This window comes from Schistocerca serialis, chromosome 3 (genome assembly GCF_023864345.2).
Source record: "Schistocerca serialis cubense isolate TAMUIC-IGC-003099 chromosome 3, iqSchSeri2.2, whole genome shotgun sequence".
Lineage (NCBI taxonomy): Eukaryota > Metazoa > Arthropoda > Insecta > Orthoptera > Acrididae > Schistocerca > Schistocerca serialis.
The window spans coordinates 282,763,453-282,780,409 of NC_064640.1; the positions used below are offsets into that span (position 1 = coordinate 282,763,453).

The 16,957-nt window shown below is 43.7% G+C and overlaps 1 protein-coding gene across 4 annotated transcripts in view; it reads left to right on the forward strand.

Moving 5' to 3' along the window:
* Window positions 1-202: 202 nt before the first annotated feature.
* Window positions 203-16,957, forward strand: part of LOC126470065 (glutamate receptor ionotropic, kainate 2) — a 194,528-nt gene continuing 177,773 nt past the window's right edge. For all 4 annotated transcript variants that reach the window (XM_050097571.1, XM_050097572.1, XM_050097573.1 and 1 more), the window contains exons 1-2: window positions 203-380; window positions 8,446-8,551. In XM_050097571.1, coding sequence (XP_049953528.1) covers window positions 8,488-8,551 — 64 coding nt within the window. In that variant the 5' untranslated portion in view covers window positions 203-380; window positions 8,446-8,487. The remainder of the gene's footprint in view (window positions 381-8,445; window positions 8,552-16,957) is intronic.

Below are 16,957 nucleotides of genomic sequence, written 5' to 3' on the forward strand. Positions count from 1 at the left end.
CTTACAGTAGCAGGAATATCATCTGAATCGTGTAAAATGGGTGATTGTATTTACGAGACTGACTGATATCAGCAACAAATGAAATTGCAGTTTCATATTTTCATTTTATTTTGTGCACGTTTCTTATAGCGATTGTATTTTCCTGCGCCATGCTACTAATTATAAGGATTAAAGTTTGTTTTTTGTTGGTCATTTTCAGGCCCTCAGCTACTGACGATAGAGTTGCAGATAACAGGCTACAGATGCAGTCTTCGCATTTCAGCAAAACACGTGTGACTGCTGCTTGAAACACTTCAGAGGAGCAGACATCGACGGCCGTCAACAGAAAGTTACTACGGAAGCCTATATCCCAAACGACGACGGCCCCCCACGTCTTGCAGGTAAGATGCAGAAAAACAGAAGTATTTCTACGATTAAAAGTAATGCACGGCCACTAGGAAATAAGTGTCCAAGCCGACATTGATATCGTCATTGAGCTTGACTGTAAATGAATCGATAATTATTAGTTCTGTATTTGTTTATTTCAATTTTTGAAGCAATACTGAAATCATCACCTCAGCAGCTGTTTACAGATACCTCAATATTCACTTTCGCTCTCATTTTAAATGGCTGCTAATGTAACGAAAATGATTGTCCCATTCGAAGATGTGAAGAGTATGACGCGCGACTATTGCGGATACATGTTGTGTGTAGCGCAATTGTAGACACGATATGCGAGCAGTCTGTTGTAGTCGCGTCTGTAGTGAATATGGCACAACGTCATGATTTAACCGACATTGAACGTGGGATGATAATCGGTGCAATTCGCATAGGACATAGTATATCTAAGATTACACAGAAACTCGCATTTCCCGACATCAATAATTTGTATAGAATAAATCTTTAGCGTCGCACAGACGATGTTTTCAAACACAGGACCACTAAAAGTATTTAGCGAGCTGAAGTCACGTCCCCTCTGCAGAACTATACAAGGCGAAAAATCATCACCAATTTCAATGTATGGAAATGGCGCACTTTATAAATCTAAAACACCTAGTATCCTATAAAGACAATATCAGTAAGTCCAGAGTTGGAATCAGTAAACTCATACAAATACCTGGATGTAACACTTACTAAGGACATGAAATGTAACGAATACATATCCTTTGTAGTGGATATGGCAGGTAGCAGACTTCGGTTTATTGGCTGAATATTAAGGAAATGCAATGATTGGACAAATAGACGGCTTACAAATCCCTCGTGTGATCAGTCTTAGAATCTTTCTCATGTGTTGATGATGATGATGTTTGGTTTGTAGGGCGCTGAACTGCGCAGCCATCAGCGCCCGTACAGAGTCCCAATTTTGACACAGTCCAATTGTTTTCACAATCCAATCTAGTCAGTGTCACGAATGATGATGATGATGATGATGATGATGATGATGATGATGAAATGATGAGGACAGCACAAACACCCAATCTCCGGGCAAAGAAAATCTCCAATCCGGCTGGGAATCGAACCCGGGACCCCGTGATCCAGAGGCAGTAACGCTAGCCACAAGTCACAAGCTGCGTACACATTTCTCCAGAGCGTGTTACCCGTACAAGATGGAGCTAGCAGGGGAGTTTGAACGTATAAGGAAGAGGGCGGCACGAATGGTCACAGATCTGTTGACACGCGGGAGAGTGTCACAGAGATGATGAAGCAATTGAACTGGAAGTCTCTTGAAGATAGTTTCCGTCTAACTCGAGAACGTGTATTAACCAGGTTCCAAAAACGGACTTTAAATGATGACTCTAGGAATATACAACAATCTCGTACATATCGCTGCCATAGAGATCCTAAGGACAAGATTAGATTAATCACAACACGCGCAGCGGCAGTTAAATAATCATTCTTCCCGTGCTCCATACGTGAATGGAACGTGAAACCCGCAATAACCGGGTCATCGGGACATATCTTCCATCAGGCACTTCGTAGTCGTTCGCAGAGTGTATATGTAGATGTAGATATAGAACTCATTTCTACCAGGAATGTGCGCAGATACATGCACCGCAAAGACTTCTTCAGCCAAGGACCGACTAGTGTCACAGGTCCTTCCCATGATTTATTATCACTCAGTGCGTATACGTAAACCTTGCAATAGCAACATACTGAACTGAAATGAAGCTATAAATCCTATTATTGACCCCGTTTTGAGTCGTAGACCTTTGGCTTTGTATCAGTCTCATGAACAGTGTCAGGCTGACTTACGGTAGTTCTCAAATCGTAGGAAGACCTTCAGAGGATCAAAGCTTAGTACAGTGATTGGCAGTTGACCCTGAAAGTAAATAAATGTCACGTCTTCGCATAAATAGGGAGAAAGGCCCATTACTGTATGATTACACGATTAAGTAAATATCTATGGGGAACTTAAACTTACAACTTACGACCAGTTCCAGCTTCTTTTTCTTTCCTTTAGTGCTGTCGTCTGCCAGCGGTCTTGTCCCAGTGGTAACACCGGCTCCCGTCAGATCACCGAAGTGTAGAGCTGTCGGGATTGTCTAGCACTTGGATAGATGTTCGGACGGAGTCTGACTTTGTTATTTCTTCCCCCTCGCTCCCTGTAGGCTCGATATGGGCTGTCAGCAGTACAACACCCAACACTTCGGACAAAAGCTTTAACAATATAAACAGACACACCGAACAAGAATAAAGTATGCAAATTCGAGAACTTTTGAAAATCTATAAGAAGATGAATGTTTCCTCCTACAAAATTACACTGTTGTTGGTATTCATATTTTTAACATTAAAATAAAAAAAATAAAGGTAAAGATAAAATAGATATTTAAAACACGTCGAAATGGACGGAGATGTTCATTTAAATGGAGCACCGCACCATCACCAAATACTGAAAGATCTGTACTGGGAGAAATGGGGTGTTCTCTAAGGTTGGAAGGTGTAGGTGAAAGATATAGTGGTCCACTGGTAGTAACTAAGGAGATAAAATTGGGTGCTGGAGTGGACAGTGGAAAGATATAAAGTGAGGAGGAGTTTGACATGTGGGCAGAGCTGCTCTATCAAGAGAAGAGCAGATAGGAAGAGGGAGGGAAGAATGTATGGGGAGAAATGGAGAGGGATGGGGGAGGAGGGGCGAGCCCTGATGAGGAGTAGTATAGGTGGGGACGAGTTATAGTTGGTAGGATGAATAAATATTGGGATTGATTTTTATTGTTAGATAGAAAGAGTTTATGGAAGTAGCGTTGGGATACGTTAAGCAGTTTGTGTAGCAGTACATATGATTGGATGTGTTACTAAAGGCGCGGCAGCATACCAAGATTCGTGATCAGAGGAGAAACGATGATGTTATTGGAATCTAGTTTTCAGATAACATAGGCTACACGAAGTGTTCGATGTGGGCGAGGAGGGATGGGAATATGATTGGGTACTAGATGATCTGCGTGGGGGAAGGTAAACGGATGCGGAATGCGATGTGGAATGTATGACGTTCCAGGATTTAGAGAGACTGATTAAACTTAGTAGGAGCAGATGTTCATACGAAATTTGCATATGGTAGGGAAGGAGAGGGCGGGGGGGAGGGAGATCGGAGCAAGATTTTGTAGGTGTATACAGTAGTGGAGGCGTTTAATTCTCAATTTCGACCAGGTAGTAGTTTAAGTTTATTGTGGGATTTCTGTTGGATGGTTAGTATCTGAGGTTTGCATGTTAGTTGCCGGTCAGGGGTTATTCCAAGGTATTTTAGCACATTATTTAACTGGACAGGACGGTTGTAAATGGTGAAGTACAAATCATTGAGGGGGAAAACTGCAATTATTCGTGCCTTAATTATTGCCTAGGTTTGGAGGAGTTGATCTTGTGGAACCATTGGTTGAATTCGAGGTGGTTTCGGAGGGATCGTTGGAACTTAAGGAGTGTAGGGTAGAGGGTGATAAAAACAGTGTCATCTGTGTATTGAAAGAGGGCCTGGTGGGTGTGGTTTGGGCATATTGAGTGTAGGGTAGAGGGTGATAAAAACAGTGTCATCTGTGTATTGAAAGAGGGCCTGGTGGTTGTGGTTTGGGCATATTGGCACTGTAGAATAGACAAAGGAGAGGAGAGAGGGCGGAGCCTTGGGGCACACTACAATGGGATGGAAGGTGTGGAAATTGTTATTGTTAATAGTAACGAAAGCAGTCGAACGCGCTGCTCCCCAGTATGAATCCGCCCGGCAGATTAGTGTCGAGATGGTGTGCCGGCCAGCCTGTGGATTGTTTTTAAGGCGGTTTTCCATCTGCCTCGGCTAATGCGGTCTGGTTCCCCTTATTATGCCTCAGTACACTATGTGGGCAACTCCCGGGCAAACACTGTTTCCACGTACGCCATCACTTCTGTCTCTATGCTGATCATTTTTGGAATACAACCAGCTTTGTGACAGAAGTGATGACACTTTCTGCAAGACCTGACCATCATTTTGCAGGACAATGCTCAAGCACGTACAGTGCAAGCTGTTACTGATTTGTTTGACTGATGGGGCTGCTAAGTGCTATACCACCTACTGCACTCCCCTCACTTAAGCCCTCGTGAGCTCAACTCGATTTCTAAACTGAAGGAAATCCTTCACGGCATTCGCTTCAGAACTGCTACAAATTCGTCGGGCAACAGACCGCGCCACTCGAACTGTCAACACAACTGACACTGCTAAGAGTATCTTACGACTTCCACATCGCTGGCAACGGTTTATACACACTGCTGATGACTACTTTGAAGTTCAGTAAAACTTTGAAACACGTATCTATTTTGTACGAGCCGTAAATAAATAGTTGCCTCTATTAAAGCTCCTAACCTCGTACTTATGAGTTAACGCTGTATGTACGTAGAAACATATTTAACAATTTTTTGAATGAAATACTTAGCGCCTTTTTATTTTGTTAATTGTTGTGTTCAACACAGTCGTCTATTATAGGGTGCCTAAGAAACCTGCTTTCTCGGATCGTTAGACAACAATTCAAGCAAACCGTATTAATAGAGTTTATTACAGTAAGATAAATAACAATACTTAACTTTTCGTATTCACAAAGTTGTGTCGCAAGCAAATGGCGACATGCAAATCATCATGCAATCAATATACTGAAGTATATACAATTCCAATGCAAGTAAAGCAATACAGTTCATGCCTTTGTGTCGTCTTAGAGAGGAGTCTGTCAGCGTACTATTGGCTGACGTCGTCTCACAGCCCTCTCTGCTCTTCCATTCTTGATCGTCGTGCCGGCACTTGCCGTTACGCCGGAACATTAATTATGTTGTTTATTCTAAATACCAAATAACGTCAAAATAACTGTTCTTCTCATTATGTTTGTTGTTAAAAAGAATTTTTGATGAAAGCCGTTTCATTAGTTTATGTTCTTATTTATGCAAATTGTAGGTTTTCCATTGTCATGGGATTGTAAAATGCAAATCTTTTTCGCGTTTACATATTGTGTCTCTTTTGTGGACGAACACCCAATGTAAGTTCTCATGGAATCTTGGCCAAGTTTCACTAAAAAATGCAGACAGTTAAATGAAGATAAAGAAGGGAGAAAACTCTTAAAATCCACCACTATAACGTGAGTGAGAGCAGCGATAATGGGGTAACTTTCGTTGTTAGCAGACAACACGGCTCTCCTCCCGCTTCCGACGACGATGGCGGAACTTTCATCCCGAGAATCCTTGACGCTGACGTCCTGTTCCGTTGCGTTATATTGGTTGTTTGAGTGGATGCCACCCTTTTAAATGCATTATGGACGATTTTGACGTTCCGTTCCGTGGCGTCCAGTGCGAATGAACCCTTAGGGAGCAGGCAACGGCAAACTTTTCTATAATGGAAGGTATTCTGTTAAAAAAAAATGGTTCAAATGGCTCTGAGCACTATGCGACTTAACTTCTGAGGTCATCAGTCGCCTAGAACTTAGAACTAATTAAACCTAACTAACCTAAGGACATCAGACACATCCATGTCCGAGGCAGGATTCGAACCTGCGACCGTTGCGGTCGCTCGGTTCCAGATTGTGGGACCTAGAACCGCACGGCCACTCCGGCCGGCGGTATTCTGTTATTTGCAGTTGTATCGAAAGTATCGGAACAATCGATTGTTTCAGGCATAATCGGAAGCGTCAAGTTGACGACGACGTCGGTACGGCACCCTGTGTAACACATTACGAATGTAAGACCGTATCTTTTCATTGCATTCACGTAGAAGCTTACATGTTTTGACAACACCAAGGGACTGTAGACTTTAGTACGTGACATAAATTTGTGTTCGGTACGTCTACCTGTTCCTGAGAGATAGTGGTCTTCACTGACGGACACCCGGATAACAATTTGCATAAAAATAGTTTTTTGTGTGATTAACTATAAATTAACAATTTTCGGATTTTTTTCATTTACTTGTACAGTGAAACCAAGCTTCTTGCCTACTTTCAGGAACTCCCCTGTAGGTTTCGATGAGTGAGTTTGCGAGTATCACAATATGTGACGTAAATGGCATTATCTTCTGACAGCATTGATGTTAAATCTAAATTTTTTGCATCGCCAAGGGGACATAGATCTTAGTATGTGACATAAGTTTCTATTTAATTAGTCTACCCGTTCCTGAGTGAAGGGGCTCTTAAGCGACGGACAGACAGTCAGATAACTAATGACAAAAATATCTTTTTCGCGTGATATAATTACAAATTAACAATTTCCGGCATTTTTCCTGTACTTACACTGTGAAACGACAAGTATCCTACAGGTCTTGAGACGTAAGTTTGCGAGTATCATCATATGTGACATAAATGGCCGTATCTTTTGATATCATAGACTCAGAAACATACATTTTTTACATCGACAAGTGGCCAAGGACCTTAGCATGCGACATAAATTTCTACTTGATACCTCTACCCGTTACTGTAAAAAAGATTCTTAACAGTCAGATAGACAGACAACAAAGTGATCCTATGTATTAGAGTTCCATTTTTACTGACTGGAGATACGGAACCTTAAAAACCTATGGTTAGTGTCAGGAGCTGATGACTCCCGATGTCTTTTCATTTCATCAGGTTTTTCTTTCATTTCCATCTTCGGTTTCTATCCGCAGTATACTAAAAAGAGGAACACGAGGCTTCTCTGAACTCCGCAAAGCAGACAGCAATAGCCGCACGTGTGGCTCGTAGGTTCCAACCTCGTAGCGGACAATCTCCAAGGGATATGACTTTCCTTCCACCGCTAAAAACCATTTCTATACGTCAGCTATATTTTGTACGCAGAAATGTATTGCGTAAAACGCACCAAATGTAAACTGGCCAGTGGCTACATTTTTCTCTGCAAACTTTTCAAAATATGCTTGGTGTTGTACGCTGCTTTGAAGCATCACAATTAGTAAAGCTGTAAGGACGGGGCGTGAGTCGTGCTTGGGTAGCTCAGTTGGTAGAGCACTTGCCCGCGAAAGACAAATGTCCCGAGTTCGAGTCTCGGTCCGGCACACAGTTTTAATCTGCCAGGAAGTTTGATATCAGAGCACACTCCGCTGCAGAGTGAGAATCTCATTCTGGAAACATCCCCTAGGCTGTGGCTGAGCCATGTCTCCGCAATATCCTTTCTTTCAGGAGTGCTAGTTCTGCAAGTTTCGTAGGAGAGCTTCTGTAAAGTTTGGAAGGTAGAAGACGAGGTACTGGCAGAAGTAAAGCTGTGAGAACAAGGCGTGAGTCGTGCTTTGGTAGCTCAGTTGGTAGAGCACTTGCCCGCGAAATGCAAAGGTCCCGAGTTCGATTCTTGGTCCGGCACACAGTTTTAATCTGTCAGGAAGTTTCATCACAATAAGTGTCGGCAATAACGAAAAGAAAACAGGTTCCTTATCAGGTTGTGACATGTGGCTATATGGTGTTTTTTTTATTTTTTATTTTTTACTGAATGGTTTCCTCAAAGTCGAATCAGAGAGACACAGCAGAGGAGCCGGCCGAAGTGGCCAGGCGGTTCTAGGCGCTTCAGTCTGGAACCGCGCGACCGCTACGGTCGCAGGTTCGAATCCTGCCTCGGGCATGGCTGTGTGTGATGTCCTTAGGATAATTAGGTTTAAGTAGTTCTAAGTTCTAGGGGACTGATGACCACCGCAGTTAAGTCCCATAGTGCTCAGAGCCATTTGAACCATTTTTTTGAACACAGCAGAGGAGAACACGCGTGAATCCCAAAACAGTGGTTTTTATTTTTTTTTACACGAAATTTAGAAGTTTTACTTAGAAACTAACTACAACAACAGATGTAGCTTTGGTTCATCAACATAAAACATTATTTTTAAGCAAATCAGATAACTCCATATTTCGCTCCCCGTGTATCGTACAATCCGAGTTCCGTGAAGCGACCAGCATCTCTGTGGTTGTAAGTACCTAGAGGGAGACGGAAGCTTGATCCACCCCTCGCTACCCGAAGGCCACATTAATTTGCTTCAATCCCTCATGTCTGTGTGTGTTGCAGGCGGTGCTGGAGGCGTAGGGAGGGTGGCAGCAGCGCGGCGCCATGCTGGTGGCGCTCCTTGCGCTGCTGCCGTTGGCGAGCGCGCTGCCGGAAGTCATCCGCATCGGTAAGCTGCTACTCCACTCTTCTTTCATTCTAAAACTTGACTTGTATCACGTTGTGGATAACAATGTGACAATGAAAACTGCTGACCATAAATTATATCACTGATTAAGTGTATATGGGCAACCGGATGCCGTAGCGTGGTTTCAAAAGGGATTGCAAATACAGAACTGAATACGGGTTACGACACCCAGCGCCCTCCCCTTTTCCAAACTTACTTCCAGTGGCATGTTATAATCTGTACACGAGATAAGATGACTGTTGTGATAATAATGGAAGATAAGGAGTAAGCACTTAATAGTAAATTGCAGACTAATCATGTAGATGAAGGTTTAAGTTGGTTTTCATACATAATGGGAGAGTTACAATCGATAAAAATTTCAAATGTTGGATATATAAACGAAACACGTGCAAAGGTGAAGATGGGAAATCGCGTAACTGAGGAGTTTGAAATTGTGACAGGACTCAGGCAAGGAGATGGAGATGGGTTGTCCGCTATACTGTTCAACTTTGCCCTCGAGAAGATCGTACGCGAGGCCTTTCAAGAGAACGAAGGGATTGAAATCGAAGGAAAGAGACTGGCATACTTAGCCTATGCAGACGACATCTGTTTACTCTCTAGGTCGGAAGAGGAGTTGGAGCAAATGACCAAAGCACTAAAGGAGGATGCCAGCAAATTTGGACTAAACATAAACGAAACCAAGACAGAGTACCTCGTTATGACGCGTGGTCATTGTCAGACTGCTGATCATCTACAATAACTGCAGTTTGGGGACCATTCCTACAAGAGAGTGCATGAATTCAAATACCTAGGGGCACTTTTCACTGAGAACTCGTCATGTGAAGCAGAGATCAATGCCAGAATACAAGCAGGAAACCGATTTTACCACAGCCTAGCACAACTGCTTCGGTCCAAATATCTCTCCAGACAGTTCAAGATTCGACTGTACAAAACCCTGATCCAGCCTGTTGTTCTATATGGCTGTGAGACATGGAGTATCCGGAAACAGGACTTCCATAAGCTCCTTGTTTTTGAAAGAAAAGTGCTTCGGAAGATCTTCGGTCCGGTTCTGGATGCAGATACAGGGGAATAGAGGATCAGATACAACCAAGAGCTTGAGGAACTATACCAGCAGCCCAACATAGCAGGAACTGTCAAAGCCAAACGAATGCAATGGGCCGGCCATGTGGCCCGTATGGAGGATCACAGATGGTCTCGGAAGCTCCTGGATTTCACACCTACAGGAAAGAGACCTCCCGGGAGACCCAAGAAGCGTTGGAGGGATGGACTCCATGAAGATTTAAACCAAGTGTCAATTGATGTGAACGGATGGCAGATAGCAGCAATGGACAGAATACAGTGGAGGAGGAAACTTGTAGATGCTTGCGGTCCACTGGGCCTCATCACGTAGCAGTATGGGCGCCGATGACCACGCTGTTTAGCGCCCGAAAACCTCAAACCACACACACACACACGTGGTAGTAGTAGTAGGATATATAAAATTTAATGTAACAGATGTCCTAGTTTTTATATAGGACAAACAGGGACGGCTTTCAAGACCCGTTTTCGTGAGCAGTTACTCAACAAAGATGGCGGGAGTTCTTATAAGTCAGCTTTCGCAGAACATCTCTAAATTGGAAAACTCATACTCACGTATCGACTTTACTCAATACGAAAATTTTGCATGTATTGGATTAATAGTGCAGATTGAATCTTCAAGAAGAATTTGAAACTTATAAACATTTCCGCCTTAACTCTACGGATTTGCTGATCAGCTAGCACTGAAGAGTAAATTGTTTTCTGACTGTACAGCTTCCCCGTTAAGTGATTTAAAGTGTCCTGCTTCATGTCGAACTCTTGTTGCATTGAATTAAAAATTAGGAGCTGGCTTGCACACACACTTTAATAACTCTTTCCGGTCATTTCATTGCCTCAATTTAGTATGTGCCATTGACTTTAATGTAACACAGCGTTTTTTATTTTTTAACTGTTATTTCTTGTCAAAGTCAAGAGCTACAAGTAAGTACAGTATGTAACTGCAGCACTCTTGCTAGCTAAAATGCCTACTAAGCTTCCATGTTCTAGGCTTTGTTTAGCGGTTCGGGCAATAAGTGGTGTAAGCTCACGAACCTCTTGTCGACCACTGTTCACGAGTCTGGGTATTTTGACTTTGGCCTCTCAATATACATATTCCTTACTGTCATTTTTTGTTATCAATATTAGCTTATTCCCAAGAATAAGCAGCTTTCACTCAGTTAATACTCGACAGAAATCAAACCTGCATTTGGATCGGACTTCCTTCACTCTTGTGCAGAAGGTTGTGCAGTATACTGCTCCATCCATTTTCAGTAAGCTACCACTAGAATTCAAAAATCTTAGCAATAATTCATGCGCTTTCAAATCGAAACTGAAGAGTTTCCTCATGGGCCACTCCTTCAATTCTGTCGAGGAGTTTCTTGAAAAATTAAGCTGATTCTTGTTGTATTGTTGATTGCGTTTACTTAACCTTATGGATTGACTTATTTCAGTTTCATAAAAATTTTATTTTTACCTGTTATTACTTTTATGTTGTAATTTCATGTACTGACACTTTCCATGACCCTGGAGATTTGCTCCTCTATTTGGTCCTACGGAACTTAACGTGTAAATAAACAGATAAATAAATGAGCTGTAGGCAATAGTTCCACATGAAGTGAACTTATAAACTGGTGCTGAAGTCTCTAGTACGCTCCCGGGTCGGCTGTCTCCGTTCCCTGACATCGTACCCAGAGGGCAGCTCAGTTACTTGGGTTTTCTGCAAACACGCTTCCGGATGCCGGCCTCCTCTCCAAAATACTGAAAACTTCAACGAATCGCCGCTTCTCCATTGGCCCATGGCACCACCGTCGGTTCATAACAAAATATATTACGTTTTACCTGGCTTTGCATAGCTCGCTTTACGTTTAATGATATTTTTATACATGTTTCTTTGTTTAACAGTGGATCCAAAGTTTAATTGTCTATTTACATACTCATGTTAAACATTTTATATCGTTTTATAATGTTCCCACTGTTCCATACTTTTATTGAGGTTCTATCAACAGTAACGCTCCTACTTTTTATATAGGTATGATAAATTCTCGTCATGTCCTCAGTATGTTCGTTGACATTCGTCTTGTATATTATGCGTGGTTTGCAATTTGACAGTTTGTTGCTTGCTACTCATCTCATATATTTTGTATTCTTTTGTGATATAACCCTACTGAGTCTGTAATGAGGGTACATTTTGGTTGCCATGCTTAAATATTTTAAATTTGTTTAACAAACCTGTTATACTTCTCTGCTGCTCAATTTCTGTACATGTTTTTCATATACTGTTTTTATACAGGGTGTAAATTTTAAGTTGACAAACTAGAATAACTCGAAAACTAAGCTTCACACGAAAAAATGTGTAGAATCCAAAGTTGATTTTTTTCGAGGGGGACATCTGCTGGTGCTAAAATTAGCCCGCCACTCCAGCCCCCTGGGGGTGGGCAGGAGGCAACTTTAAAATTTCAAATGGGAACCCCCATTTTTTATCGCAGAATCAGATTCTACATAAAAAACTATGTACATTTTGTCTTAAACATTTGTTTTGATTCTTGGTAGTTGGCGCTGTAATTTAAGAAAATCCATATTCTCATTTTTGCGTGGAAAACTGTTACCGATAAATAAAAAATACTTATTTACTTCGTAAATTTTGATTCGATAAAACTAAAACTCTCTCTCTCTCCCCATAGGGTGGGGTTTGAGAGAGAGGAATTAGAGTTTTACAAATGTTGACCGAAATAGTAATATTTTCCGCAGATTCGGATAAGTTTTGTTTGTTTTGTTAAATCAAAAACCAGAGGAAATCGCTTACTGGTCACTTACGTGACAAGGACTTCTTAACTTTTACTGCTTTGAGCTTGTGATTTCTCCACTGCCACTATGGCTAACAGCTCTTCTTGCTTGCTAATTTCTTTGTCCGCTTGCCTGTTATCTGTTTAGTGACCTGTCAGCCATCGCTGTACAACTTCAAGGGAATCCGCTAGTTGCTTCGATAAAATAAAGGCCCAGAAGCTTAATTTTACCCCATGGAACGACAGAATCATCCTTTTAGTATTGGTTAGCTGATTGAGATGTATTATATTAAGATGAGTCCTGTCCGTCATTGGACTGATAAATATTCCACAGCGACGGCTTTCATTGAGTGCACCCACTTAATTATGAATTTGAGAAGACTGAGGGATTAATGATGTCAATACATAATAACATACCTATTACACATATTATTCACCACGTTTGATTCATACACCTAGCTCGTAGCGTTGCGAAAGTTTTAAAGAATTCCTGTAAGGCTTGTTACGATAGACCACTATTCGCTCACTACGGAAAATGACTGTGCGTGTCTGACACAGCTTCTTAACCATCAAATATCGGAAGAAATTCGTCGAACGTCCATAGTCTGTGCGCTCATCCTCTCGTGCTGTCATGTATCGTAAGCACATAAAATAATAAATTTTTGGGCATTACATGCTCCCTGCTCGGCAGATTATCGTGGACCATTTTCTGATTTCATTTCCACTACAAGATTTTAAACACCGATATCTGTATTCATTTCAACAATCTCCCATAGAGTACCATTTTTGGGCCACTCCTGTTCTCGTATTTACATGAAATGTATTCGTAGTTGCGATAACGAATAAACCTCAGCTGTATAAGGGAATGACGACAGTAAAAAGTTTTGTTGGACCGGGACTCGAAACTGGATTTCCCGCTTTAAGAGACGGGTCGCCTTAACCACTTTGGCCGTCAGTACGCGACTCACGGCCAGACCCAGACTTCCATATGTCGTCGCTCCTACTTCACAACCGGTACTCGTACACACGTTACGTAATTCTTGTACAGGGGAGGACATTTTAATTGGAAGTCGTTGCCTGGTATCGGCGTATAAATACGATATTGCAGTACATGTGTTGTTAAGAAGAACGATACAATGTTCCTTCGAAAGTGCATGAGCAGGTTGTGACGCAGGGACGGCGACGTATGGAAATTCTGGTCTGGCCGTGAGTCGTGCACGGATAGCCAAAGCGGTTATGGAGACCGCTCGCGTAAAGTGGGAAATCCAAGTTGAGTCCCGGTTCGGCACAAATTTTCATTGTCGTCATTCAGACATGAGTGCATCTCCGTAGGAACATTGCATCGCTCTTCTTCACAACACAGGCAATGCGATATCGTATATACACTCCTGGAAATGGAAAAAAGAACACATTGACACCGGTGTGTCAGACCCACCATACTTGCTCCGGACACTGCGAGAGGGCTGTACAAGCAATGATCACACGCACAGCACAGCGGACACACCAGGAACCGCGGTGTTGGCCGTCGAATGGCGCTAGCTGCGCAGCATTTGTGCACCGCCGCCGTCAGTGTCAGCCAGTTTGCCGTGGCATACGGAGCTCCATCGCAGTCTTTAACACGGGTAGCATGCCGCGACAGCGTGGACGTGACCCGTATGTGCAGTTGACGGACTTTGAGCGAGGGCGTATAGTGGGCATGCGGCAGGCCGGGTGGACGTACCGCCGAATTGCTCGACACGTGGGGCGTGAGGTCTCCACAGTACATCGATGTTGTCGCCAGTGGTCGGCGGAAGGTGCACGTGCCCGTCGACCTGGGACCGGACCGCAGCGACGCACGGATGCACGCCAAGACCGTAGGATCCTACGCAGTGCCGTAGGGGACCGCACCGCCACTTCCCAGCAAATTAGGGACACTGTTGCTCCTGGGGTATCGGCGAGGACCATTCGCAACCGTCTCCATGAAGCTGGGCTACGGTCCCGCACACCGTTAGGCCGTCTTCCGCTCACGCCCCAATATCGTGCAGCCCGCCTCCAGTGGTGTCGCGACAGGCGTGAATGGAGGGACGAATGGAGACGTGTCGTCTTCAGCGATGAGAGTCGCTTCTGCCTTGGTGCCAATGATGGTCGTATGCGTGTTTGGCGCCGTGCAGGTGAGCGCCACAATCAGGAATGCATACGACCGAGGCACACAGGGCCAACACCCGGCATCATGGTGTGGGGAGCGATCTCCTACACTGGCCGTACACCACTGGTGGTCGTCGAGGGGACACTGAATAATGCACGGTACATCCAAACCGTCATCGAACCCATCGTTCTACCATTCCTAGACCGGCAAGGGAACTTGCTGTTCCAACTGGACAATGCACGTCCGCATGTATCCCGTGCCACCCAACGTGCTCTAGAAGGTGTAAGTCAACTACCCTGGCCAGCAAGATCTCCGGATCTGTCCCCCATTGAGCATGTTTGGGACTGGATGAAGCGTCGTCTCACGCGGTCTGCACGTCCAGCACGAACGCTGGTCCAACTGAGGCGCCAGGTGGAAATGGCATGGCAAGCCGTTCCACAGGACTACATCCAGCATCTCTAGATCGTCTCCATGGGAGAATAGCAGCCTGCATTGCTGCGAAAGGTGGATATACACTGTACTAGTGCCGACATTGTGCATGCTCTGTTGCCTGTGTCTATGTGCCTGTGGTTCTGTCAGTGTGATCATGTGATGTATCTGACCCCAGGAATGTGTCAATAAAGTTTCCCCTTCCTGGGACAATGAATTCACGGTGTTCTTATTTCAATTTCCAGGAGTGTATAAATGACCCTCCATCTTACACTGATAAAACACAAATAGTCATCTTTGCTGATGTTTGCAACATAATCAAGCCCAACAGAACTGCAACAGCAGGAGAAGCATTGAATGAACTTTTGGGAGTGATGCCGATTTCTGGCGCCACTCTCTTGGGTGAGCGGTGGAGTGACAGACCGGTCGTCGATAAAAATATTTTATTAGGATACAATTACACATCTCGTCGTTGACAATGTGAAGCAGTCACATCCCGCTCTGGCAGGCGACTGGCTTCCGCCCCAGCGATGAGGTGCACGTGTCAGTGTCCTTTGTTGCTGAGGTGAGGCCGAGCAGCGACTGGTGATCTGTCAGTGGCCTAAGACCCTGACGTCAGCAGAGCATTTCTTCTTTTTGCTGCGACTGCATTTTGCTGTTGAGCGCCCGCTCCCAGGCGACTATGGTCCAATTCACATTCATACCATGCTCTGGACGAGACCCACTGACCTCTGCCAGAAGTCTGGCGGCACCAGGTACGGACGGTAGGTTGATGGCGCTGTTGCATGTAGTCCTACAGGGGAGACTTATCCAGAAAGCAGCTCGTCCAATCTGGTCTCGAAATCGTGTCTGCAGCTGATGGTACCACATCGTGTCGTCGTCTAACATGACCGTGGCGTCGTGGTGGAATGGCAGGACTCAGAATGATCTGTCTCAAAACTCAAAGCTATTTATACGGCGCTGGGGCGCATTAGTTCAACTATTGCCCAGCCGCAATTCACATAGCTTATAACATGGTTTTTCTTCCCTGATGGGGTGAGATCGTCCCGCCCACTTCAACCATTACCGCTGAGCAATGCACTTTTTGCCGAGCACAGTTAGCCTGTCTCGCAGTATCTTATGTACATATTGCTATAACTTATATGTCACCACACTGCGCTTACTGGCCCACTGTAGCTAAAGCAATGCTCCTCGGGTAATAATCAGTTTCTTAACTTACAAACATTGTCCAGTTCTGTACATATTAAGATTTTGCATCATCAGTAACAGATAACAGCAGGGGGAAAAGGAAATAAATCAAATGGATTGTTGAAAATTCCCAGGTGTGCATACTGATCAGAACTGTAACTGGAAATCACATATTACATATCTTCTCAAACGGTCGAGTGCAGTAATATTTATTCTATGCGTCACTGCTGATTTTGGCGATGAAAGCATTGTGAAATTAGCTTACTTTGCGTGCTTCCTTTCGCTGATGTTATGAGGAATAATTTTCGTGGGCAGTTCTACTCATAGACAAAAGGAATTCATGATATCCAAGAGTCCTGTACGAATAATATCTGGTGTCCACTGTTGAACTACATGCACGCAACTGTTTTAAAAAAAGGTGCATACTGTCAACAGTTCAACAATACATTTACTGTCTTAAGAAATTTATAATGAAGAATCAGGGCCGGCCGTTGTGGCCGAGCGGTTCTAGGCGCTACAGTCTGGCATCGCGCGACCACTACGTCGCAGGTTCGAGTCCTGCCTCGGGCATGGATGTGTGTAATGTCCTTAGGTTAGTTAGGTTTAAGTAGTTCTAAGTTCTAGGGGACTGATGACCTCAGATGTTAAGTCCCATTGTGCTCAGAGCCATTTGAACCATTTTTGAAGAATCAGGTACAATTTGAAAATAATATTAGCATTCATAAATGCAACACTAAGAACAGAACGGCCTCCACTATAGCGAACTTAACCTTACTCTTCCACAGAAGAAGGAAATTATGGAACCAC